This window comes from Molossus molossus, unplaced genomic scaffold, assembly GCF_014108415.1.
Source record: "Molossus molossus isolate mMolMol1 unplaced genomic scaffold, mMolMol1.p scaffold_m16_p_3, whole genome shotgun sequence".
In the NCBI taxonomy this organism is placed as follows: Eukaryota; Metazoa; Chordata; class Mammalia; order Chiroptera; family Molossidae; genus Molossus; species Molossus molossus.
In genome coordinates, this window is record NW_023425366.1 from 120,748,600 (window position 1) to 120,776,240 (window position 27,641).

A 27,641-nucleotide genomic window follows, 5' to 3' on the forward strand; every position below is an offset into this window, starting at 1 on the left:
GTTACACGTCAGTACTGTGTGAAGACTCAGGGAAAGGCTTGGCGGAGCTTGAAATAAAGTATATGTAAATATATAAAGTAAAATATAACTTTATTTTAGGGATTTTAGACAAGGGTACTTCAATGCTTAATATAGTAAACATCCTAATATTTGATCATTTCATTTATATCTCTCAAAAACATTTCTTGGAACCCCTTGTCATGAACATACAGGAGACAGTTCTCTTCTCTCTGGGTATGTAGAGTGTTATATGCCCACGTAACGTCTCCTTTTTCATATCTATATATGGTGATACAGTAATAATTCTTTTGTTGTTGTTGTTAATCCTCACCTGAGGATATTTTTCCACTGATTTCTAGAGAGTGGGAGGGACGGAGCGGGGGAGAGAGGGGTGGGGGTGAGAGAAACATCAGTGTGAGAGAGACACATCAGTTGGTTGCCTCCCACGCGACCCTGACTGGGCCCAGGGGTAGAACCTGCAACCGAGGTACATGTCCTTGACTGGAATCAAACCTGTGACTCTTTGGTTCGTGGGCTGATGCTCTAACCACTGAGTCAAACCAGCCAGGGCCTGGTCAGGGCTTTTAAAAAAGATTTTAGCCCTGCCGCTGTGGCTCAGTGGATTGAGCATTGTTCCGTGGACTGAGAGGTCCTGGTTCGATCCCTGGTTAGGGCACATGCCTAAGTTGCGGGCTTGATCCCGAATGGGGGACGTGCAGGAGGGAGCCAGTCAATGTTTCTCCCTCACGTTGACGTTTCCATCTCTCTCTCCCTTCCTCTCTCTCTAAAAAAATCAATAAAAACAAATTTAAAAGAAGATTTAAAATTTATTTTGAGAGAGAGAGAGAGGAAGGGAGAGGGAGAGAGAACATCAATATGAGAGCAATACATTGATCAGCTGCCTCCTGCATGCCGCCTACCGGGGACTGAGCCAGAAACAGAGGCATCTGCCCTTGACAAGAAATAAAACCAGCAACCTCTTGGTACATGGGATGACACCCAACCAACTGAGCCACACTGGCCAGGGAAAAATTTGCCTTCCCCCCTCCCCCCCCGAACTGATTTTAGAGAGAGAGGAGGGAGAGGGAGAGAGAGATAGCAATATCAATTGGCCACCTCCTGCATTCCCCCCACTGGGGATCGGGCCCACAACCTGGGCATGTGCCCTGACTGAGAATCGAACCGGCGACCTCTTGGTGCATGGGGTCGACGCTCAACCACTGAGCTACACTGGCCGGGCAAAATTTTGCCATTTTTAAGTGTACAATTCAGCAGCATTAATTGCATTCACAATGTTGTATAACCATCATCACCATCTATTTCTAAATTCTTTTCATCACCACAAACAGAAATTCTGTCCCCGTCAAAGAGTCACTCCCCATTCTCCCTTTTCCTGTCCCTCGTGACCTCCTCTGCTTCCTGTCTCTATGAATTTGACTGTTCTAAAGACCTCCTATCAGTAGAATATGTAATATTTGTCCTTTTGTGTTTGGCACCTCTCGCTTAGCATGATGTTTTCAAGGTTTCATCCACGTTGTAGCAAATGTCAGTACTTTATTCCTTTTATGACTGAATAACATTCTATTGTCTGGATGGACCACATTTTGCTTACCTGTTCATCAGCTGATGGACATTTGTGTCATTTCCAGCTTTAAGCTATTGTGAATCCTGTTGCCATGATCATGGTGCACCAATATCTCTGGAGATCCTTTATCCAGCTCTTCTGGGTGTGTATCTGGGCCCACAGAGGCTTTTGCTTTGTTGGGTCCAGTGACCTGGGGACTTACCTGGCCCCATGTGTCTGTGTCTCCCCTGTGCCCTGCCCACCCAGGGGCTTAGTTAGGTCTGAGATGAGCTGTCTACACTCTGAACCTTCATTTCCTCATCTTCTAAGATAGGGGTTTAGACTAGATGATCACTAAGTTGTTTTTAATTTTACTTTTGGGTCTTGTCGTGTGGCAAAGCGCCACCCATCTGTGCTCTGCATGGGGAGCTGTACCCACAGGTCCTCCCTGCATCCAGGTCCAAGTCCACAGCCTGCCAGACAGCAAGGTGGGAGTGGGCCTTTTCCAAGCCTCACATGATGTTCCTGGTCGTCACAGGAGATGAGGGGCCTTGTCTTTGATTTGGGGACTTGCAGTAACTGGCCCCTGCCTTGACCCTCGGGCGGGTCAAGGTGACGTTACTGAATACAATCCTTCGTGTATCTCTTCCCCTTCTGCTGTGTCTCTTGTCTGGGACACTGACCTCGAGGCAGGCTCAGTCCCCGTGTTGCACATGGACTGAAAGCTTCTCAACCACCTCTGCAGCTTCTGCGTCCCTGCAGCACCGGCCCCTGTCACTGCTCCACAAGCCCCTGTGACTCCCAGGGAGTGAGGGCTCTGAGCCGCACATAAGCTGTGTGACACTGCCCTTTGTCCCTCCTCCCCCAGTCACTTCCCCCCTGGCCTGTCCTCCTCCAGCCAGGCCAGGCTCCCATGTTTCTGCCCAGGCTCCTTCCTCCCTTCTTCAAGAGGTCCCTGAAACTACCCGGGTGGGGAGTGGGGGGGTCACCAGCCCTTTATTTGATAATGCTTGTCAGGAAATGTGAATGACATGGCTGCGTTCTGGAGATGAACTTTATTTTTCCATATTTTATTAAAAACATTATAAAGGTCTGGCTGGTGTGGCTCAGCAATTGAGCATCGACCCACGCACCAAGAGATCGCCGGTTCGATTCCCGGTCAGGACACATGCCAGGTTGTGGGTCTGATCCCCAGTGGGAGGCATGCAGGGGCAGCCAATCCATGTTCTCTCTCATTGATGTTTCGATCTCTCTCTCCCTCTCACTTCCTCTCTCTCTCAAATCAATAAAGGGAAAAACAAAACGAAACATTATAAAGGACGATTTCCAGGGTAATTCAGTGTTGTGTTTTTCTACCATGTGTAATTGAGGGATTTGTGGGGGCCTGAGTGCTGTGGGGGAGGAAACCAGGGACAAGTGCTCCGTCCAGGGGTCCAGTGATGTGAATCCTTCAGTTGGAGCTGATATTTGGGTGAAGGAAAATAGAACCAGCTGCTGGCCAGGTGCTAATGAGAAGCGGAGCAGGTTGGCACTGAGGGCTGTGCCCAGGTGCCCAGGTCCTAAGGCCCAGATGGCGTGTGTCACCCCTCTGCTTCCCAGGTGTCCGTACCTGCATCGGACAACTGGAGACACAGAGCGCAAGTACCACCTGCGCTACTACAAGACAGGCACGTGCATCCACGAGACCGATGCCCGGGGCCACTGCGTGAAGAACGGGCTGCACTGCGCCTTCGCGCACGGCCCCCTGGACCTGCGGCCCCCTGTGTGCGACATCAGGTGAGTGGGGCGTCCTGCGCCGGGCAGGTGGGGAGCTAGCTCACCTCCTCAGCGTTTCAGGCACCACTGGTCTTAAGCAGCTCTTTTTCTGGGCTTTGATTTTATTCTAATACAAGAAAATGTCCTTCCTTCTGACTCGTGTGACATGGGAACTCACTAGGGGTGAGGGAGATGAGCCAATCCTTACACAGCTCCGAAGTTACTGGGATTTGGGTCAGAACTGTTGTCCCAGGATAGGGGTGTGCCCAGGGACGCAGGATGCCCGTCCTGAGCCCTCCAGGCAGCCAGCCTCTCCAGTGACATGCAGGGGCTCCTTGAAGTGCTAGAACCAGGTGATTCTCTCACCTTCTGGAAGGGCTTTAGTCATACCCCAGAGCCATAATCGATGTGTTGTTTGGTCGTAGGGAGCTGCAGGCCCAGGAAGCCTTGCAGAACGGCCAGCTCGGCGGTGGGGATGGCATCCCTGATCTGCAGCCTGGGGTCTTAGCCAGCCAGGCCATGATTGAGAAGATCCTGGGCGAGGACCCCCGGTGGCAAGGTAACCCCATGGCCGCCACTGAGGGTGGGCAGGGGGAGCCCTCGTTGCTGTTTGTAAAATGACCCCCACAGTGGACCTCATTGTCCTCATTTATAGAGCAGATGGGGAAACTGAGGCTCATTGAGTTAAGTACTTAACCCTCTGTCCTGGGGGTGTGGGGAATGAGGGGGTCTGAAACCAGGCATCTGGTCCCTGGCTACTTGGAACCTTCTGGTGGGGGGAGGGGGCGGTTGCACAGCTCCTTTCCAGACATCCCCTCCAGGGCCGGGCTGCTGTTCACGTCACTTCCCACGCCTGCCCCGTGGGCCTCTGTGTGGCCTTCAGATCGGCAGTCTTAGGTCCCTGGGGGCTTGTTTGAAATATGGCCACATCCCTGAGGCTGTGGGGCCCTGTGCCTGGCAGCTCCACAGATGATGGCGAGGGGTAGTGAAGGTTTGTGTTTTTTTAAAACTGTGATAAAATACACATAACATAAATTTGTCATTGTAACCATTTTAGAGTGAACAATTCAGTGGCATCAGTCTATTACCAATGTTGTGCGACCGTCACCACTATCTAGTTTCAGAACATTTCCATTACCCTGGATGGAAATCTGTTTCCCATTAAGCAGCCCCTCCCCTGGTCCCTGGCACCCACTAGTCTGTGTCTGTCTCTATGGGTTTCCTGTTCCGGATTATTCCAAAGAGCAGTGAAGTCTTAAGAAAACCCTCTAGCCCGGGCCGGTTTGGCTCAATGGTTAGAGTGTCGCCCCGCGGACCAATGACTCCCAGGTTCGATTCCGGTCAAGGGCATGTACCTCGATGGTGGTTTGTCCCCAGCCCTGGTTGGGGTCGTGCGAGAGGCAACCAGTCGATGTGTCCCTTTCATGTCAATGTTTCTCTTTCTCCCCCCCCCCCCCACTCCCTCCCACTCTATTTCAAGATAAATAGAAAAATATACTCTGGTGAGGAATAAAAAAAAAAAATCCTTCTAAGTCACCAACTTTCACATACATAAACAATGCTTTACAGCCACAGTCCTTGAGCAGTGAGGTCTCTTACAAATGCCTTTCCTGCTCACAGAATGTCTGTGCTGGGCTGTGGTCCCCGGGATGAATCAGCAGAGGTGATTGCACGGGCCTTTCCGGATTCCCCTGCTACCTCCCGCCTCCAGCTCTGGCCCTGGCACCTCGTGTGCACCTGCCTGGCCAGACCTGGGACTCGAGACTGGGCCCCCAACTGGAGCTGCACTGAGGACTGTGACCTTTGGCCTTGTCTGGGATGTGGCGGGGGACCCAGGGACCTTATTCCAAGTTTCAGGGGGACCTGCTTGTGCTTGTGCCCACGCTGTCGTGTCACTGCTGGGGCAGTGTCCCCGCGGAGGAAACGCTGTGTGCCGCAGCACCCTGCTGGCAGCACTGAGGATAGCGCTTCCCTGGGGATCCTTTGTTTTCCTTGACAATGCCTTTGGGAACGTCCCACTCCTCCTCTTCCAGCCCTGGGCTGCCTGGTTGGAAGATCCCTGACCTTCACCCCCCTAGAGCCGGTGCTGGGTTCACAGAGAGAGTGTCGGCGAAGGTCCCCACGCCACCATCGGGCTGAGCGTGAGGAAGGAAAGTGGGAGGAGGTGATGGGCAGGCGGGCCGAGCCTTCCTGGGGCCTGCGGGGTCCCCCTTGGGGCCTGCACTTGGATTTGGGCCAGGAGCGCCCGGCTAGTTCAGGTGCTCCGGCTCCCTTTCCCGAGTGCTGTAGGTAGCACCAGCGGCTCCGAAAGCTGCCTTCTTTTTCCGAAGATGTTCCAGACTGCGCGTCCACGTTTTCTTTTTTCACCCATAGGTGGTGGTTTAAATTGTTAACTAGTAGATTTATTTTGTGGGGAAGTTTAGGTTTTCAGAAAAATTGCACTTGCATGGATAGCACAGAGTTTCCACGTGCCCCCTTGCAGTTCCCTCATTTTGAGCGTCTGGCATTGATGTACATTTGTCACAGCTGATGAACCAAGATTGACAGGTTATTATTAATCTCCACTGTTTACTTTAGGGTTAATGCCTGGTGCTGTGCATTCTCTGGGTTTGGACAAATGAATAATGACGTTTATCTGTCATTGTAGCATCACAGTAGTATCACCGCCCTAAAAGTCTCTGTGTTCGCCTGCTCATCCTCCGTCCCCCACCCCCGGGAGACCACCGATCTCTTATTCCACTGTATTGTCTCCCTAGTGTTGCCTTTCCCAGAATGTCCTAGAGCTGGGATCATCCAGGGCGGAGCCTTTTCAGACTGACTTCTTTCACTTAGTAGTGTGAAGTCAAGGTTCCCCCCTGTCTTCTCATAGCTTGATAGCTCATTTCTTTTTATCACCGAGTAATAGTCCCTTGTGTGAATGGACCTCGGTTTATTTATCCATTCACCTCCTGAAGGACATCTGTGAGCCTCTGTGTCTCACGGTGGTCGTCATGCAGCTCATTTCTGTGCATTTCCTGTCACTTAGCACAGGACCTCGTACTTGTTCCAGTCACTTGGTCGTTACTTGTGAATAAACGTCTTTCCATTTTTATTTTCTTACAATCGGCTTTCTTGTTGCCCAAACACTTTACGTTCCCTCTTTGCCTTGCTGTGTGGCTAGCATCACTGGTCATGTAAGAAGTTATCTGAAGTTGGATTTGGCGTGGACGGACGACGGTATGGTCATGTAACGTGCCCTGTGCGTAGTGTCGCCTGCTCTCGCCTACACTGTGGGGCAAGCACTCCCCTCCCAGCCTCCCTCCCGCCAGGGCTTTAGTCATGATGTTTAGCCCACTGAGCAGATGTGTTTCTAAACAACAGCACATTAAGAAATACAGATTGGTAGTTACAAAATAGTCATGAGGAGCCCTGACCAGTTTGGCTCAGCGGTAGAGCGTCGGCCTGTGGACCAGTGAGTTGCGGGTTCGATTCCAGTCTAGGGTATGTACCTTGGTTGCGGTTAGTCCCCAACCCTGGTCGGGGTCGTGTGGGAGGCAACCAGTCAATGTGTATCTCTCACCTCGATGTTTCTCTCTTTCCCTCCCACCCTATCTGAAGAGAAAGAGAAAGATATCCTCGGGTGAGGGTTAAAAAAACAAAACAAATAGTTATGAGGATGTTAAGTACAGCATAGGGAGTATAGTCAGTAGTGTTATAATAACTGTATGGTGTCAGTAGGCACTAGACTTATCAAGGGGATCACTTCATAAATTCTAATCTAACCACTGTGCTTTACACTAATATAAAATAATATTGGATTCAACTGTAACTGAAATAAAGCCCAACATGTGTAGTAAGGTGTCAATAATTAACCAGCCCAAGAGTGAATAAGAGTTACTGCTTTTAAATGACCCTGGTGGCTTTTTGTGTGTTTTTGCTTTGAGATAAAATTTAGAGCCCTGGCTGTGGCTGGTTTGGCTCAGCGGTTAGAGTGTCGGCCTGTGGTCCAGAGAGACCTGGGGACGCGTACCTCGGTTACAGTTTGTCCCCGGCCCTGGTTGGTCGTGCAGGTGGCAGCCACTCGATGTGTCCATTTCATGTCGATGTTTTTTTCTCTCTCTCTGTTCCTTTCTCTCCCTCCCACTCTACTTGAATGGAAAAATGTCCTTGGGTGAGGATAAAAAAATTTAGAGCCCTGGCTGGTTTGGCTCAGCAGTTGGAGCGTTGGCCTGTGGACCAGAGAGTCCTGGGTTTGGTTCCCGCTAGAGGCACGTACCCCAAAAAAAAAAAAAAAAATCTAGATACATGAAATTAATCATTTTTAAAATAGACTTTTGTTTTTAGGGGAGTTTTAGGTTTCACTTGAGTGGAAAGAACAGCGAGCCCCCATATACTCTGTGCCCCCATATACCCAATGTCCCCACCACAGCGGGACACTTGAATCTACACCAACATGTTATCACCCAAAGTCCATTGTTTATGTGAGGATTAAAATGAATCATTTTAAAGTGTGCGTTTCAGTGATTTTTAGTATATTCAAACGTTGTGCAACTACCACCTTTATCTAGTTCTAAAACTCAATCTAGCCCTGGCCTGTGTGGCTCAGTTGGTTGAGTGCTGTCCCGTACACTGAGAGGTTGCTGGTTCGATTCCCCATCAGGGCACATGCCTGGGTTTCGGGCTCGATCCCCAGTCGGGGGCATGCAGGAATTAGCTGATTGGTGTTTCTCTTTTGTGGATGTTTGTCCCCCCTCCCCTTCCTCTCTAAAAATCAATGAAAACATATTTTTTAAAAATAAAAAGTAAAAATAAAACTCGATCTAGTTTCCCCAAAGAAGCCCCATACCCATCATCAGGCACTCCCGGGACTCCCTCCCCCAGCCCCTGGCAAGCGCTAGCCTACTTTCTGTCTGTGGATTTGCCTAGTCTCCGCGTTTCATAGAAATGGAGTCACACACAGTACGTGGTGTTTTGTGTCTGGCCTCTTCCACTGAGCCCCATGTTTTTGAGGCTCACCCACACTGCTTCATTCCTTTTTTTTAATCCTCACCCAAGGACAATTTTTTGCATTTATCTCAGTGGGAAGGAGAGAGGGAGGAAGAGAGAGAGAGAAACAGCGATGCGAGAGAAATACACCACGTGGTTGCCACCCACACGACCCCAACTGGGACAAACCACAACCGAGGTACCTGCCCTTAGCAGGAACCAAACCCAGGACTCTGGTCCATGGGCCGACGCTCTAACCGCTGAGCCAAACCGGCCAGGGCGGTGCTTCATTCCTCTTCTATGGCTGAATCATACTCCCCTGTGTGGATGGACCACATTGTGTTTATTCCTTCATCTGTGGACGGATACTTGGGTTGCTTCTCCCTTTGGCTCTATGACTGTGAGCTGTGAGCACGCGCACTGTGAGCGTGCATGTATTCGCTTCCATGTGGATCTCTGTTTTTCAGACACCAACTTTGTGCTGGGCAGCTACAAGACCGAGCAGTGCCCGAAGCCGCCACGCCTCTGTCGCCAAGGCTACGCATGTCCCCACTACCATAACAGCAGGGACAGACGGCGGAACCCCAGGAGGTTCCAGTATAGGTGAGCCTGGGACCACAGGCCTCTGGGCCTTTTCCCCCACCCTCCTCCGGGCTCTGAGCTCTGTGTCAGGCTTTTTCTTTGAGCAAAGAGCCTCTGTCTACTTACCTAATGCTGCCTCCCCCGCCCAAGGGAACCGCCTTCTCGGGAGGAGAGAGGGTTTATCACAGTCATCGTTTCTTCTCCGAGTCATTTCAGAGTCAAGGACAGAAAATCTAAATTAGGAGTCTCTACGTTTTAGTGACCAGATATTAGCTTGAGAAGGTAAAGTGAATTTATTGCATATGGAAAGGCTAGAAAATAAAAATAAAAATAACCAAGAAGACAAAAAGCCTTATTTACCAGTGGTGGTGTTTTTTTCTGTAAAATCAAATAAGTTACAATAAAGCTGCCAAGTACATGAAAAGTAGAGGATTTGGTTAGAGTTTTCCTGTTGTAGGGAAAAGACTCACATCCGGTTTTAAAAGGACCTCGAGACAAGGTGAGCTGAGGGCCTGGGCCTGGCTCCTGGCTTCGGGAGGTCTGGCCGCTTCTCCAAGATGCTCTGCGTCAGCGTGGGTAGCCCTGGCTTAGGCTCACTTTAATTTTGGGGGGAAATAAACCTGGGTCTCCTGAGTACTTTCTGGGTCAGATGGCACTTACCCTGCTCTTGCCTGTCCTCAGAAAGAAAGAGACCGGTCCTTCCAGGGGCCGTTTGCCCGTGGCCCTTTGCGGCGTGGGTGCGCCATCCTGAGAGGTGAGCCCAGTGATAGGTGGCTAGACCAACACCCAAGGCATGCAGGGAGGATGTCTCCTCTAGTGACCTCCTGTGACTCCCCCTTGTCCCCCAGGTCCACTCCGTGCCCCAGCGTGAAGCACGGCGATGAGTGGGGTGAGCCCTCAAGGTGTGACAGCGGGGACGGCTGTCAGTACTGCCACTCACGCACGGAGCAGCAGTTCCACCCTGAGGTACGAGCGGGCAGGCGGGGGCTCCAGCTAGCTGGGCAGCGTCACTCACAGCCTGGGAGAGGGTGGGTCTGGGTGACTCTCCTCCTTGCTATGTTTGGGGGTCCCTAAGACCACCCTCAGCTCCAGCGATTCTCTAGGGACTCACAGGACTCAGCAAAGCCACTAGGTCTGCAGTTATGGTTCGTTACACTGTAAGGGAGCAGATTGAAATCAGGGAAGGGCAGGTCTCGAGCGGGGCAGGGTCCTGGAGAGACCAGGAGTGAACTTCCAGCTGTCCCCTCCAGTGAAGGATGGACAGCACTCACTTCTCCCATCGACCATGTGTGACAGCACAGTGTTGCCATCCAGGGAAGTCACCTGAGCCTTGGTGTCCAGGGTTTTTCCTGAGGGTCGGCTGTGGAGACGTAGCTGACTTAGGTTGAGTTGATGCCATGGGGTCCAGGGCCCCCACCATAAGTCACGTCGTTACTCTCCAGTGGGGCCCAAGGCCAGGTAAATAGACACTTACCAAGCAAGGCATTCTAGGAGCACAGAGGTCACCGCCTAGGATTTGGTCAAGGCCAGTCCTTCCTTTGGATCGTGCAGGGTGTGGATAACCAGAGCCTGCTGAGCTCACCAGTGTTCACTTGGATTTAGATTAAAAACGAATAAGCAGACAAGCCCCCTTCAGAGCCTGAGATAGCAGGAAAGTTTGGGGGCCAAGGAGGGTGGGGGACCAGGGCCGGGCTGGGGAGGAAGAAGGGCAGGGTGAGATGGTGGATGGGCACCGATGGTGGGAACGTGAGTGCTGATCCTGTGGACTAAGGGGTGGACTCATCTGCTGGACTCCAGGGCCTGGAGGGGAGAAGCGGCCTGGTCGGGAAGGAGGCTGGTCCTAGTCTGGCAAATGGCTGCTTCGGGCTCTGTGGGAGGGAGGCACTGAGCTAGTCTGGACTCGCAGGCGTTGGGCTGTGTGGGGAACTTGGATAAAAGTCTAGCCTTCACCCCTACGCCTTGTCTCTTAAAAGCCTAGACGTGCTTTTTAGGTCCTACAATAGCCGTTTTCAAGTTTCCATTTTTTTTGTCTTCTAGTCACATGATCATTCATTAACTTACTTATTCAGTTTTTGAAACTCAGAAAATATTTCGTGCTTGTTCACACCAGAAGTGTTTGGATAAAACGTCTCCCCTCCCCTGGCTCTGCACCCCGAGGTCACGACTGTCCCGTGCATTTCTGTGGCCTCCCAGCGCCCACGGTTCTTGCCCGTTTCCCAGACTGATGCACGTCTTTGTGGGTCGTGTAGGTGCAGAATCAGGGCTTGAAACCCGTGGATACCAGTGAATTTTTACTTCACTGTGTTTGTTCGTAATGTTGTGACTTAACAGAGAAGAAGAAAGTGAATTGGTGGCGCCGTTGGGGCATTCGTACCTGGCTTTACTTGACACCTGCCGGTGGTGTTTGCAACCACACGGATGTGTGGATGTCCTGTCACACACCCCGTCACCTCTAGGGTGTTTGCCTCTGTTTTTACGCACGTGCCTTGGTGCATACATTGTGTTTATTCACACTCCAGCAAGACAAAACTCAGTATAGTGAACATGGCCTTCCCTCGGGTCACTGAGCACCAGCAGGCCTAGCACTGAGGGCGCCAGAGGCTGCCCTGGCGGGAAAGCAGGCCCGGAGCCAGGGCGCCAGGGCTGTGCCACAGGAGGCACCCTGGGCTCCAGGCAAGGTGGGTACCTCGTCCAAAGGGTTGTGGTTTTATTTCGTTTCTTGAAAATGTGTTCTGTTTAAGTTCGGTGCTCTAAAATGCACATAAGCCTTGGTTGGTTTGGCTCAGCGGTTAGAGCGTCGGCCTGTGGTCCAGAGAGGCCTGGGTTTGATTCCCGCTAAGGGCACGTACCTCGGTTGCAGTTTGTCCCCGGCCCCGGTTGGGTCATGCGGGAGGCAGCCACTCAATGTGTCTCTCTCACATCAGTGTTTCTCTCTCTCTCTCTCTCCCTCCCACTCTATCTGAACAGAAAAAATAAAATAAAATGCACATAGAATTACATTTTGCTTCCTGATATTTTTAGTGAATTTGAAACCCTTTGAAATTGCTTTTGTTGGTGTGGCTGCCTGGGGGACGATTGTAGAGCCAAGGGGACTGAGCGGCACTGCCGGCGGGGAAGGGAGGAGGGGTGGTGGGGTGTCGATTTGGGAGCTGGGCAGGAGTGCAGAGATCCTGCCTTGGCAAGCCCATGAGGGGCATCTGGGCCTTGAGGCTGGACTGTCCTTCCTGGGACCCGGTGTGCTGCGGGGCCAGACTCCAGTGTTGTTGACAGGAGGAGAGTATCTTTGCCCCAAGTGAAGCAGATCAGGTCTGGTCATGGAGTGGACACGTGAATCATTTAATAGGCGTTTATTGAGCACCTGCTGCGCACCAGGCCCTGAGTCAGGTGCGTCTTCCAGGAAACACCAGGTGGAGAAGCTGCCTTTGTGCGATTTCAAGGACAGGTGCAGGCGTGCATTCCCCGGCTGACCTGCTCTGTGCAGAGGAGGGAGTTGGGGGCTATGGGCCTGCAGGGGAGGGGCCACGTCTATGTCCCTCTCTTCAGAAGACCCCTGATGTGACTGGGAGCTTAGTTCTACATCGTGGTACCTTCTGTCTGGGCTTCCCACGGAAATCCGTTTCCAATCCAGTCTCTCCGATTTATTTTATTCTTGTTTCCTAGATCTACAAATCTACAAAGTGCAACGACATGCGCCAGACCGGCTACTGCCCTCGGGGTCCTTTCTGTGCCTTTGCACACGTGGAAAGTAAGTACACAACACCCAACAGGCTCCGGCTTAGCTGCTGGTGTAGACGCGTCAGGTGAGACGACTCTCAGGTGCTCACTAGACTTTCTGTTTGTCCAAGGGGCTTTGAGAACAGGCAGCACATGGGGAGCCCAACATGCCTTTAGGATCCCTGGGGTGGGACCTGTTGCGGGCTGGGCCTTGTGGGCCCAGGGTGGTCCTGCTTCCAGGTGTTCCGGGGTCCGGAGCACAGTGGCCGGGCACTGGCATGGGTTATTTTTTTGGAAGGTGGTTTTGATGGCCAGATGGGCCCGTAACATATTCCCAAAGGCAGAAAGGAAGCCCGGCGGCGGAGCGTGCGAACAGACTCCGCCTTTCCTCGTGCTCCTTGGGGCTGCCTCTTAAAAGCTCTGAGTTGGTTCCAGTTTTATGAGTGTGGTTGCCAACTTCAGTTTTACCTTCTGTGTTTTTTTGTTTTTTTTAATCTTCACCCAAGGATACTTTTCCATTGATTTTCAGATAGAGTGGGAAGGAGGGAGGAAGGGAGAGAGAGAGAGAAACATTGATTGGTTGCCTCCCGCACGACCCCAACCAGGGCCGGGGATTGAACAGCGACCAAAGTACATGCCCTAGACCGGAATCCAACCCGCAACTCCTCGGTCCATGGGCTGAAGCTCTAACCACTGAACAAACTGTCCAGGGCCTGTTTTTTCTTTTAATGGGGAGGGTGGCTTCTCTTACTGAAATCATACAGTTTTCTGACCTTCACATCATTCAGTTCTCACACCTAAGACTTGAGGGTCGTGTTGTTCTGGTGGCTCATGTGGTGTTTCCGATGCCCCCTCTCCCTGTCGCCAGGGGAGATTGTTGTCATGAGACCAGTGCATGCTCTTTCCCTAATTTGCAGGGGGTCCTTTAACCAAAGGCTGCGTGCAGCCAGCAGCCGCTCAGAGCATGCTTCCTTTTTCTCCAGAGAGCCTGGGAATGGCCAGCGACTGGGGCTGCCGAGACCTCGCCCCCACCGGCAGCTCCACGGCCAGCAGTGGCCCACCTGGAAGCGTAAGTGGATGGCGTCCTCAGGAGGGTGCCTGGCGGGTGGCCTACTCTGTCCTTTGGTTTTAATCAAACTGTAAGGGGCAGATGGTCGTGATTTCTGGGTGACGCAGTTGACGACAGTCTGCTTTTGGCTTGGTGGTTCCTAGGAGACTCTAGAAGAGTCTTGGCCAAGTTCTGGCTTGGCCCTTGCCATTTGCTGGACCCTCACTTACTGACCGCGCATGAAGGCATAGTCTTAGGCTGACTGTAAAGAAAGGGCCCCAAGTCCAGGCGGGGTCCTTTCAGGCTCTCACCCAGGAGAGGAGGTACTGGCTGTGTGGGCAGCTCCCTGACAGGGAGCACCCAGGGGTCTCAGGGTGCTCCAGGAGGTTTGCAGGGGCAGTGAGAGACTGGCAATGGAAGGTCACTTCTGGAGCTGATGGCCCCGATGGGCTAGGACCCTTATGTGGTTGAAGACAGAGTGAGACGATGGGCGCAAGGTTCAAACTTTGTGTCCCACCCTCACTGGCGAGGCAGTGACTTCTTAGCTGTGCCCTCGCAAGGGTGTTCTGAGGGGGCAGGGAGGACCCCTTCCTCGGGGGCTTGGTGACTTCGGTGCGTTAGTGTTTCCATTTGTACAGTTGGAGTCACCAAGGAAGCAGCCATCTGGCTGCAGACGAAGCTGAAGTCCTTCCGTCTGAGGGCGCTGGGCTGCTCTTGGAGGCGAGCCCACCTTCCTCCCAGGGCCAGGCTCACAGTCTGGGGGCCTCAGAGCCCCTGCTGCACCTAGGACGGGCTGCACCTGGATTCGCCACCTCACAGCCTTCGGCTACGCTGGGGAGGGGCTGTAGGTGCAGGTTTCGTCATTGGAAGTGCACAGTGGTGTCTTGTGCACTCACAGCGCAGCCACCGCCTCTCCCGCTGGTTGTCTTCCTTGAGACGATCCACGTGGACCCGAGGCTGGGAGTGAAAATTGAGGAAGAAGTTAAAATCCTCTAAGTTTTCTTTACCAAGATTCGAGCAAACTGTTTCATTACTAAACATCAGGACTTCTGGGTGCCCGAGCATTGGAATTGGCTAGTTCTTCTGGGTGACATTGTCAGCAGGTAGTTGAATGAGTTTCGGGCGTGTAGGAAAACACACGGGGAGCTGAGGCTCTGGGGTTAGCTCTGGCCACCCTTCTGGGGATTGGGTTGTGCTAGTGAGCCTGCGGGAACGATTGATTGGGACACTTGAAGAATGTCAGACCTCAGTGTGGCTGTTTCATGGAGGGCAGCTTTCCTTTACCCTTTTCCTGAATCTCAGTCACGTTCAGACAGCAGAACTGAATGTAAGCAAAAGAGTACGCCCCTGTCCTGGGCAAACTGCTCTCATTGCCCTCCCTTCTGCCCAAACATCCCATGTGCCCAACATCCCGCATGCCCATGCCCGAACATTCCGCGTGCCCATGCCTGAACATCCCGTGTGCCCCAACATCCCGCGTGCCCATGCCCGAACATCCCGCGTGCCCCAACATCCTGCGTGCCCATGCCCGAACATCCCGTGTGCCCGAACATCCCATGTGCTCGAACATCCCATGTGCCCGAACATCCGCATGCCCATGTCCGAACATCCCATGTGCCCATGCCCGAACATCCCATGTGCCCATGCCCGAACATCCCATGTGCCCATGCCCGAACATCCGGTGTGCCCGAACATCCCATGTGCCCATGCCCGAACATCCGGTGTGCCCGAACATCCCATGTGCCCGAACATCCCATGTGCCCATGCCCGAACATCCCATGTGCCCATGCCCGAACATCCCATGTGCCCATGCCCGAACATCTGGTGTGCCCGAACATCCCATGTGCCCATGCCCGAACATCCGGTGTGCCCCAACATCCCATGTGCCCGAACATCCCATGTGCCCATGCCCGAACATCCCATGTGCCCATGCCCGAACATCCCATGTGCCCATGCCCGAACATCCCATGTGCCCATGCCCGAACATCCGGTGTGCCCATGCCCGAACATCCGGTGTGCCCGAACATCCCATGTGCCCGAACATCCCATGTGCCCATGCCCGAACATCCCATGTGCCCGAACATCCCATGTGCCCGAACATCCGCATGCCCATGTCCGAACATCCCATGTGCCCGTGCCCGAACATCCGGTGTGCCCGAACATCCTGTGTGCCCCAACATCCCGCATGTCCATGCCCGAACATCCCATGTGCCCATGCCCGAACATCCCGCGTGCCCCAACATCCCGCATGTCCATGCCCGAACATCCCGCGTGCCCAAACATCCCACATGCCCATGCCCGAACATCCCATGTGCCCATGCCTGAACATCCCGCGTGCCCCAACATCCCGCGTGCCCATGCCCGAACATCCCACGTTCCCATGCCTAACCATCCTGCGTGCCCAAACATCTCACGTGCCCATGCCCGAACATCCCGCGTTCCCATGCCTAACCATCCTGCGTGCCCAAACATCTCACGTGCCCATGTCCGAACATCCCGCATGCCCCAACATCCCGCGTGCCCATGCCCAAACATCCCGCGTGCCCCAATATCCCGCGTGCCCATGCCCGAACATCCCACTGCCCGAACACCCCTTATGCCTGTGCACCTGTGGGTGAAAGCACCTGTGTAGTGGGGAGTGGCTGACTGAAGACCATGAGCTGCCCCCATCCCCCCAGTAGCCTGAAGGCACAGTGTAGGGGCAGCAGGGGAAGGGCCTGGACTCTAGGGTGAGATTCCAATGCAGGGAGCCTGCCCAGGTTTGGGGCTTATTTCAGAATAATCAAGGTTTCTTCACAACTTAGTCTTTATATCATTTTTTTTATCTTCACCCAAAGACTTTTTTTTTTTTTTTTTTTTGCATTTATCATCAGATAGAGCAGGACAGAGAGAGGGAGGAAGAGAGAGAGAGAAACATTGATGTGAGAGAGACACATCAAGTAGCTACCACCCACACAACCCCAACAGGGGCTGGGGACAAACTGCAACTGAGGTACGTGTCCCTAGTGGGAACTGAACTCGGGACTCTCTGGTCCGCGGGCCGACGCTCTAACTGCTGAGCCAAACCGGCCAGGGCAGAGTTTGGATTTTTATGTGTGTCGGAGAGGAAAAATACGTTTCCCTCTACCCTTGAAGGTTCAGTGACTGGGGCCCTGAAAATTAAACTGACAAAAGATAAATTAACAGAGAAGAAGTTTATTACTTGCACATACAGAGTCCTTCACAACAAAGTCAAGACCCAAAGAACTGATTAGATCAAAGAGGTTTCTGCTTCCAGGGGTGGTGGTGGATTGTGGGAAGGTAAAACCGGGAAAAAGGATGGAAGATAAGGATTGCTTCAGGGAGGTGTGTTATGCAGACTTGGTCTCCTGCAGTCTTCTGAGTGACTGGTGTCCCTGGTGGTTGAGGTGGTCCCTTCTTCCCTGGAGAGAAGGAGAGGGGCCACCTTCACAGAGGGAAATACATACCCTGCAGAGAGGGGGAGGGGAGGGAATTGCCCTAAATCATTCTTTGCTCCAGGTGTTGGTCTTTCCAAAACTCCCCCGCTCTTGAGGGGAAGCTCTGTGGTGAAAAGGTTGTCTGGGGTTTGTCCATGTTGTGGGTTCAGGGTGCATGGAGCTCATATACCACCTTCACACAGACGAGCCAGGAGGGCAAAGATCAAACCATGTCCAGGTGTAAGAAGTGGAATTCAGGAGAACTGATGAAGAGCTGGCTGATTTGAATGCCTTTTCTGTTTTAAGAGACTTGAGTACTTGTCATTTTCTACATTCTGAGCAAAGCTTAGGTCTCTCTGTGTATGTGTGTATATATATATGTGTGTAGATACACACACACACACACACACATACATACATACATATATATACACACACACATATATATTTTGTTTATTGATTTTAGAGTGAGGAAGGGAGAGGGAGAGAAAGATAGAAACATCAATGAGAGACAACATCGATTGTCCGCCTCCTGCATGCCCCCCACTGGGGATTGGGCCCACAACCTGGGCATGTGTCTTGACCAGGAATTGAACCGGAGACATCTTGGTGCATGGGTTCACGCTCAGCCACTGAACCACACTGACCGGGCTCTGCATATTTTTAATCAACTGTGTCTTCTTTTTTCCTCTGTTGCAGGCCAAGCAGAGGGACTCACCTGCTGAAGGTAGCCAGAAAGCCAGTGAGCACGACAGTAAGCAGGTACCATACTCCTGAGGCGGGATCTCACGTTATCCTTGTGATAATGTGGACAGCAGGCCTGGGTTATGACTTTCTAATTTATTTGGTCATGCTCACTCTTGGCACAAAATGACCTGGTTAACGTTCACGTGTAATTTAACTATGTTTTTACTTATTTATTTATATTGAAATTTATTGATTTTAGAGAAGAGAAGGAAGAGAGAGAGAGAAAAGAACCAAACGTCAATTTGTTGTTCCACTTATTTATGCATTCACTGGTTGATTCTTGTATGTATATGCCTTGCCTGGGGATCGAACCGTCAACCAGATGTTTCAGGATGATGCTCTAACCGACTGAGCTACCCAGCCGGAGCATTTAACTGCGTTTTTAGTTATCTTCTTAAAGTCGTCTGTTCCAGGTGTCCTTTGTTTGAATGTTTAAAAAGTTGTGTTGTGCAGGCAGACTTTGGAGATGTGGTTTCGGGGCCAGCCTGCTGCAATAGAGAGGGTGGCGGTCAAGCCAGTCGTGATCTTTTTGCTGGTGGAAGGTCTTGCCTTCGGTTTGTACAAAATGTAACACCTGTGAAGCGCAATAAAACAAGGTCTGCCTATACCTGGGAAACAACAGAACCCAAACCTCTGAAAGTTTCCTCCACAGAGAAAGAAGAGCAAGACATGGGGCCACTGTAACAAAGCACCGCGGGCTGGGGGCTTAAACAGTAGAAGTTGTTTCTCTCGCAGTCTGAGTGAGCCCCTCCTCCTCCCCAGGTCAGGCCTCACAATCAGGGCCCAGGGGTCTCTTCCATGTCAGCGGCAGGTCCCTGTGTCCCCTGTCCCTGTGTTCCTAGCCCTAGCAGCGGCTCTCGTTTCTGGGGCTTCAGCCATTGGGTGGGTGTGGGGAGCACCAGGTGCCTCTCTGTCCAGAGTGTTTGTTGATAAGTTGAGGTGGTTGAATTCCTGCTCCGTCTGGCCCACTCCCCAGTTCCATCTTCCTTCCTGGGAGGTGTGTTTCTCAGAAGCCTGCTTGCCAGGCCACACTGGACGGAACACGTGGAGCAAAGCAGCTTTCCTGCTGGCGGCTCCACCATCCTCAGAGCTGAGGCACCCGTCGTGCCGAGGTGATGGTCCATGCAGTCTGCGGAGACCACAGAGAAGCTGCCCCCGTGCACCCAAAGCCCAGGACACCCGAGAGGCCCAGCGGAAGGCAGCCAGGCTGTCAGCTTGCCAGCCCCAGAGCACACAGCCCTGTGAGAGCACAGTCGTCAGCCTGAGCTCCTTCCTTTCTAACATGCATGCTTTCAAGGTTATCACTTTGATGAGACCCCAGGTCACTCCAAGGTCCCCTCAGCCAGTTGTCTCATGTTGGTGAAAGTTGCTCTCCTCCAGCCTGTCACTCAAAACAGGCAGATGGGAAAGCTTCATGGCATGGATTGGTGATGATTTAGTGGATATGACACCAACAGTGCAGGCAACAAAAGAGAAAATAGATAAGTTATACATCATCAAAATTAAAAACTTGTGTGTAAAAGAACACTGTTAACAGAGTTAACAGAGTGAAAAGACAGCCCACGGAAGGGGAGAAAACATTGGCAAATCATGTGTCCGATAAGGGGTTAATGTCCACAACTTAACAAGAACTCTTACTACTCAACATCAGCAAAACAACCCAGCTGAAAAATGGGCCAAGGACGTGAATAGACATTTCTCCAAAGGAGAAATACAAATAGCCTTGAAGCACATGAAGGGATGCTCAACACCACTGGGCATCAGGGAAATGCATCTCACATCTTTTACCAAACATGGATTCACCACTTGGGGCGCTATGTTAAAAAATGAGAGGCAAGCCCTGGCTGGTGTGGCTCAGTTGGGCGTCCTGTGCACCAAAGGATTGCAATCCCCAGTGGGGGGTGTGCAGGAGGCAGCCAATCAGTGTTTTGCTCTCACATCCATGTTCCTTTCTCTCTCCCAACTTAAAAATCTTTAGAAAAAAAAGGGGGGGGGGGGAACGGTGAGCCCTGGCTGGGTGGCTCAGTTTGAGTATCGTCCAGTATGCCAAAGGATTTTTGGTTCTATTCCTGGTCAGAGTGCCTACGGGAGGCAACCAGGTGATGTTTTTCATATCCATGTTTCTCTGTCTCTCGCCCTCTCCCTTCCTCTCTCTCTAAAAATCAATAAGCCCAGCTGGTGTGGCTCGTAGCTTGAGCATCATCCCATGGACTGAGAGGTCCCAGTTAGATTCCTGGTCAGGGCACATGCCCAGGTTGCAAGCTCAATCCCCAGTAGGAGGCATGCAGGAGGCACCCAGTCGATGTTCCTCTCTCATGTTGATGTTTCTATCTCTCTTTCCCGTCCTCTCTCTAAAAAATCAATAACATATTTAAAAAAATAAAAATCAATGGAAGAGCATATCCTCAGGTGAGAATTAAAAACAAAAAATGAGAGATGGTTGTAACAAGGTAGTTTTAGTTACTTGGAGCAAGTCAAGGAGACAGGATTTATCTCCACAGCTCAGCTGGCTCAAAGGAAGGCTTAGCCACTGCTTACATCCATTGTTTGGTTAATTACATGTTGGTTTCTTCTTTGCTGTTGACTGCTTTCATTTCTTGAGTTCTCCTTTCAGCTTATCCTGTTTATTGCTGCATCTGAAAAATACTGTTGTATTGAACATTTAGCAAGAAGTAACATTTAGAACTGCCCATTGAGATCCTATCTGACACACCCACAGTGAGATATGACTTCCACACTCATTAGGATGGATGCTGTAAGAAAAAAAAGACAAAACAGAGTATGGTAGGTTCCTTGAAAAATTAAAACTACAATGGAAACTCAGTTCTTGGACTTAATTTGTTCTGGAAGACTGATTGAGAAGTGATTTATTTGAAAACTGTATCATTTTTTCTCATTAGAAATAATGTAAATTGAATTTATTTGTTCAGGACCCCCAAATGATTCCCTGTTTTAACCTTATATACAGTACGTGTCTAATGTACTGTTTAATCTATAAACAAACACTTTTCTTAAATTTCTCAAACCACCCCTACCAGACTTAAATGAGTCACTTGAATCACTGTCGGCGCTTATTCCCGGGGGTGGGGGTGGGGTCTTTCAGAAGGCCAGGATGCGGCATCTTCGCTTTTTCACATACACTGCCTCTGAAATGCTGTCACTGGCCAACTGCTTTTCCTTTATCCAAATAAGCAACAGTGTGTCTGCCCTGGCTGCTTTGGCTCAGTGGTTAGGGCGTCGGCCCATGCACCAGAGAGTCTTGGGTTCGATTCTTGTCAAGGGCACATACCTCGGTTGCAGTACGATCCTGGGGTCATGCAGGAGGTAACCAATCAAGGTGGCTCTCTCACATCAATGTTTCTCTCTTTCCTCCTCCTTTTCTTCCCTTCCATTCTATCTGAAAATCAATGGGAAAATATCCTGTGGTGAGCATTAAAACAAAAACATAGTCTTTCTATCTCTTCAATTACCTGTGATTATTGTTTCTTTCACACCGTTAGCAACATTAGCACTCTTGATGGTCTCTATGTTTTTTAAAAATTGTACCAGTTGTTCATTTAGTCAGGAACAAAGGCAAAAAAACAACAAAAAAACACCACCACCACCAACAAAAACCCCACAAAAATATTCATAACAGTTTCCTCAGATGTTCACAAGGCAAGGTTTAGCTGTGAACTGACTCACACTGAGAGATTCTGTCCTGTGCTTGTGACCTGAGAGATGCTTTTGTCATGCTGATGTAGCAGCATGAAAGGGTTGTCAGGTTGAGAACCAAAGTTAATGGAGACAGTTTTTATGTGAACAATTAGGTGGAGAACCGAATTATTGGAAATGGAGACCTTCGCGGTTTGACTTTAGAACTACCCCATGATGGAGCAATTTCACCTCCGGGTATATATCTAAAAGAATTGTAAGCAAAGAGATATTTGTTCACCCATGTTCATAGCAGCATTTTTTTTCTGAATTGCCAAAAGGTTGAGCAACCCAAGTGTCCATCGATAATGAATGGATAAACAAATGAGGTGTATATATACAGTGGAATATTATTCAGCCTTAAGAAGGAAGGAAATTCTGACATGCTACGACACAGATGAACATTGAAGACTTTTAGCTCGGGCTGCCATAACAAAATACTATAGACTGGCTGGCTAAAATAACAAATCTATTTTCTCACAGGTCTGGAGGTTATAAGTCCAAGATCGAAGGGTAGGCAGGTTTGATTTCTCTTTCTCTTTTTTTTCTTTTTTATCCTCACCCGAGGACATTTTTTCATTTTTTTGTTCAGATAAAGTGGAAGGGAGAGGAAGAGAGAGAGACACACACATCGAGTGGTTGCCACCCGCATGACCCAACCAGGGCCGGGGACAAACTCCAGTCGAGATACGTGCCCTTAGCAGGAACCGAACCCAGGTCTCTCTGGACCGCAGGCCGATGCTCTAACCGCTGAGCCCAACCGGCCAGCGCTCTTCTTTTTTTTAATCTTCACCCAAGGATACTTTTACATGTATCATCAGACAGAGTGGGAGGGGGAGAGGAGAGAGAGAAACATCGATGTGAGAGAGACACATCGATTGGTGCCCTCCCGCATGACCCCAACCAGGGCTGGGGACAAACCGCAACCAAGGTATGTGCCCTTGGCTGGAATTGAACCCGGGACTCTTTGGTCCGAGGGCCAACACTCTAACTGCTGAGCCAAACTGGCCAGGGCAGGTTTGATTTCTCCAAGGCGCCTCTCCTTGGGTTACAGACTATTGGCGTCTTGCTGTGAGCCCACACTGTTTTTTTCTCTGTGTGCACATCTCTGGTGTCTCTTCCTCTTATTAGGACACCAGTTCTATTGGATCAGGACCCTACTCTTATGACCTCATTTAACCTTAACCACCTCCTTCAAGGCCCTATCTCCAAATACAGTCACACTGTGAGGTTAGGGCTTCAACCCTTATACCTTGGAGGGACTCAGACATTCAGTCCATAACAAAGATACTATGCTAAGTGAAATAGGCTAAACATGATTTTGTTACAGACATCTTTCACAGACACCAGAGAGGTGTTCTTGGACAGCCCCCTGAGTAGGAGGGAGAGAGGACTGTCCCCAACCTCCATTCTTGTCCTCTCGGATAAACAAGTTTAAACGAGAAAACTCCAGATGATTGCATTGTGATAAAGCCAATTTATTTATTTTTAATTCTCACCCGAGGATATTTTTTTCATTTATCTTCAGATAGAGTGGGAGGGGGAGAGAGAGAGAAACATCAATGTGAGAGAGACACATCAATTGGCTGCCTCCTGCACGACCCTGACCAGGGCTGGGGACTGAACTGCAACTAAGGTATGTGCCCTTGACCGGAATTGAACCCGCGACTCTCTGGTCTGCGGCCGACGCTCTAACCACTGAGCAACTGGCCAGGGCCAGTTTATTTTTAAAAATTAAAGCATGCAAATGTATTAAAGAAGCAAGGCAAGCAAACCTGTACATCTGGCTTATGGAGCGCAGACGGGCTCTCCGCTAATCTGAAGAGTGAGTTGGGTGGGGGTCCCAGGCATTATACCCCCTGACTGTAGGTTTCAAAATTCCTCTGCTGAATATCTTGGTGCAGATCAATCATCAGGGTCTCTTTTTACTTTGTGTGGCCTTCTCAGAATTCATGAGAAGCACCTGGCAGTTTTATCTTGCCTAGCCTTGAGACTGCTGGCTTCTCTGTTAAGGAGTAAAAAAACCAAAAAACAAAAAAACTGCCCTTTTTTCCTTTCCCCTTTCCCAAAATAGCTGATTTCTTTGTTTAGGGGTGAGAAAAACTCCAACCTTCTCTCCCCCTTTCCTTCACTAAGAGAAAGAGAGAGAAATATTGATTTGTTGTTCTACTATTGATGCATTCATTGGTTGATTTCTGTATGTGCCCTGACCAGGAATCAAACCCACAATCTTGGCATATTGTGACAATGCTCTAATCAACTGAGCTACCTGGTCAGGGTGCTGTTAGGGTGGCTTTTAACCATTTGCTCTCAGGTGTCCTTGATTTAGAGACGATAATGGCTTGTTATTTACAAGCCAGCTGCAAATTGCCCACACTGTTCGGCTTTGTTTTAACTTTCTTGTCTCAGTTTCTCCATTTCTCTTGCTGGAGTTTTCCTAGCTTTTCACTGCCCTGTAACAATTTCATTCATAAGAGGCCCCTCGAGGAGTCAGAGTTGTACAGCTAGAAAATAGGATGGTATACCCGGCTGGTGTGGCTCAGTGGTTGAGCACTGACCCATGCACCAAGAAGTTGCTGGTTCAGTTCCCGGTCAGGGCACGTGCCCAGGTTGTGGACCAGTTGGGGGCATGCAGGAGGCGGCCAGTTGATGTTCTCTCTCATTGATGTATCTGTTTTTCTCTCCCTCTCCCTTCCTTTCTCTGAAAATCAATTTAAAAAAAAAAAGAATGGTAGTGTTAGGGGCTGGGAGATATGGATGGAGAGTGTTTAATGGTCACAGAGTTTCAGTTTGGGAAGATGGAAAAGTTATGGAGATGCATGGTGTGGATGTTGCTCAATACTGTGAATGTCCTTAATGCCATTGAACTGTGCGCATAAATATGGGTAAGGTGGTACATTTTATGTTGTATGTACTTTACCATAAGAAAATAAACCAGGCAGACAAAGCTATCATGGGGGGGCATGGTCCCCCATGTCGCCGGGTATGTCAGACTCCTCTGATGGTGACCCCATGCTTGACCCATCCTGGTACATTTGTAACTACCATGGCCTCGGTGAAAGGGCCCACCAGGATGTTGTCATCAATTTTCAGGAGAGAGTTTCACCTGATGTCTTTGAGGGGGCATATCCTCCTGCAGTGTGACTTGACTTGTGTGAGTGGGTAGTCACAGAGTGTGCCTCAGGCTAGTAGCTCCGGGTCAGGCTCAGTGTGTGAGGTTTACTTTGGGCCATCTACAGTGTCCTCCGTGGGTTACAGTGGTTTCTGGCCCACCTGGGGAAGGCACACAGCCCAGTGGAGGGAGAGAGGAACGGGAGCTGTGGTCATACCTCCACAGCTGGAGGGACAGGAAAGCTTGTTTGTGGGTGACCCGCGGGAGCAGTTTGAGGTTTTATTTTTAAATTTTAACCTCAAACATCCAGTGGCTATCAGTTCCAGGGTCCTACACCCGTGGACCAGTGGTCTGTCATGGGGAGCTCTCTGGAGCAAAGCCAGTGGATGAACACACAGAACAAGGCCTCAGCACCAAATAACACTCACTTGGAAAAACTGTCCTCTGCCAGATTTCTGTCTGACAAAATGCAGAGTAACACTCATTATGGAAAACTTCCCTTAAGCTGACAAACTAGCAACCCCACCTTGTTGGCCTTGTGGCTGCCCCACCCCCAGGTTAACTTCTCTGTCACATTTTGAAGCAGAATGACAAGCACACCGTTTCGCCTCAGCGTAGCTCTGACTCTTGACGTCCTAGTAACTTCGGAGTCTACCCTCCGATGCAGCTGCGGGCCAGCTTGCAGCTCTGGCCGGTGCGGTTTTCGTCGCAGGCTTTCCACGTGCGCAGCGCCCTGCACACATTTCCGGCTTTTCATTCAAGATTGTGCTAGCTCTTTGTTTTTGAATCTGTTATCATATAAAGATGATGTGAATTGCCTCCATTCTTTACTTTTCTTGAGTAATGAGGTCATGGGACCATTTCATCTGTTTTCAGAAGGGGGCTGATTCTCTACTTTTGTCTGTTGGTCTGTTGTTTCCTAGTGCTGAATGTCGACTTTGAAAATTGCTTTCTGCAGAGCAGTTCATTAGATGAGACCCTCTCTAGATGTGATTGTTCTTGTCTCTGGGTGATTGACAGCTAGTGACTAGGTCACTCTAAATAACAAGACATTTAGGGCAAAAGTCCATTTTTGTTATTTTTTGCTTTGGGGATGGAAGGCAGCCAGTGCTTCTGTCTGTCCGTGACTGCATAAGGTCACGCCGCTGTTTTCCATGCAGGTGCGTCTGCTCATCTTGTTTGTGTCTTTGCACAGAACCACCTGGCAGTGTTTACAGTGGTCCACCCGCTTGCTCCCAGTGTGAGCTCCAGTGTGGCATCCAGCCTGGCGTCCAGTGCTGGCTCCAGCGGCTCCTCCCCCACTGCTCTGCCCGTTCTCTCAGCTCGTGCCCACCCACTGGACCCCATTGGCAGTGCCCTTGAGTCCATCCCAGGTAAGCCCAAGACTCTTATTTCCCTGACTTCTCTTAGCACTAACATTATAGCATTTTGGAAATAATCTATTTAGGGATACGTTTCAGAATGCATGTTTCAGTGGAAAAGCCACCTGTGTTTTTGGTCATCTGTCACTTGGGCTGTATCACACTTTGTGAAACACCTGCCTCACCAGCAGCCTGGGGCTATAGAGCTGATGAGGAGCCCTCAGGTGGAGGCAGCTGCACAGGCCCCAGGATAAGGCAGAGAAAGAGAGGCTTTAGAGAAATTAAAATGGGAGTTGGGGGGCATCCAGGGCACCGGAAGGCGGGGGGCCATGACAAGGGTGGGGAGGCTGGAAGGCAGTGGGCCTGGCTGCCAACTTATAGGGGTTCTTTAACTGCTAGGAGACGTTGAGGGTTTGTGATTGGAGCCAGGCTTGGGGGAACCTGTCTGGAGGCCTGGATGGGGGCTTGGGGCTCAGGTGGGGACAGTCACGAAAGCGCAGGGAAGAGCAGGATGGATGCACAGCCTCAAGGATTGTGGGCTGTGCCTGTCCCCTTAGCTCCCACAGGCCACATCTGAGTGGTGGGACACCTGGCACCTGTGGAGGGCTCTCTGCATTGCCGAGCTGACCCTCAACTACATCTCTGTCCTGGTGCAGGGAGACTCAGGGAAGGCCTTCCGTTTGTGGCAGTTCCGAATTTTCTGTCCCAGGGTTAGCTGGGAATGTGTTGGCAGGACAAGGGAGCTTCTCCAATAAGAGGCCCAGCCTGGGCAGCACAAAATTTTATTGTTATGGATAAGCACAAAAAAATATTTTAAATAAAGCTTATTTTCCCAAATATAAAGGTAATAATTGTAAAATTTGAGCATAAGAGAAAATTAATTAGGAAAATGGAGTTCCTGCCCCCTAAAGAGGTGAGGCTATATTGAACTCCGCTCACCTGAGTGAAAAATAGAACTAGGTGCATCTGTGCTTTGCCAGTGGCCACACTGGACAGATGATGATTTAGGATTGGAATTAGCATATTCCTAGTAATTTTTCCAGTCATTACCTAACAACCAAGGGGCATCCTTTGCCTGTTTTAGTATGTCACTGACCATCTGTGTGTTCTTTCATTGACAAATATTTCTTTAACCAACTCGGAGGTAAAGAGGTGAATTTTTTTTCAGGATCAACACTGCCTCCAATGACAGATAATACATTTTTGTTGCTGGTAAAATAATGTGCTTCTACTATCAGTGGATCCTCATGTTTTCTTTGCTCACCCTCCTGAGATTACGTGTCAAGTTATAGCCTAATACTGCCCCAGTTATGGAAGTAACGGATTCCTCAGAACTGCCCTCTGACCCCAGGAGGGCCCTAGCCAGGCAGCCTTTCTGCTGCTGAGGGCTCCCAGAACCTGAGTGCCCTCTCCCTGCTTTGGGGCTAACAGGTATAAACTGGATTTTCTCCTGTAGTAGTTTCATTCAGGTTATAAGGTTACTAATGCACTGAAGCAAAAGAATCCGTTTTTAAATTATTCATTCATTTAGAGTAAGCTAAAAAAAAAAAAAAAAAATAGGTGCCATTTCCAGACTATATCGTATTTAATGGATTTAGTGGAATCATCTCAGGGCCATTTGACAGATTTCATTTCCTTTGCCCGTCACTTTATAGGAATATGT

The 27,641-nt window shown here is 50.3% G+C and overlaps 1 protein-coding gene across 1 annotated transcript in view; it reads left to right on the forward strand.

The window, feature by feature from the left end:
• The window catches only part of UNKL (unk like zinc finger), a 49,786-nt gene that overhangs the window by 9,679 nt on the left and 12,466 nt on the right, over positions 1-27,641 (forward strand). Inside the window, 8 exon segments of the mRNA XM_036278764.1 lie at positions 3,164-3,340; positions 3,745-3,878; positions 8,752-8,887; positions 9,715-9,832; positions 12,527-12,611; positions 13,564-13,649; positions 17,765-17,827; positions 25,813-25,990. Coding sequence (XP_036134657.1) covers positions 3,164-3,340; positions 3,745-3,878; positions 8,752-8,887; positions 9,715-9,832; positions 12,527-12,611; positions 13,564-13,649; positions 17,765-17,827; positions 25,813-25,990 — 977 coding nt within the window.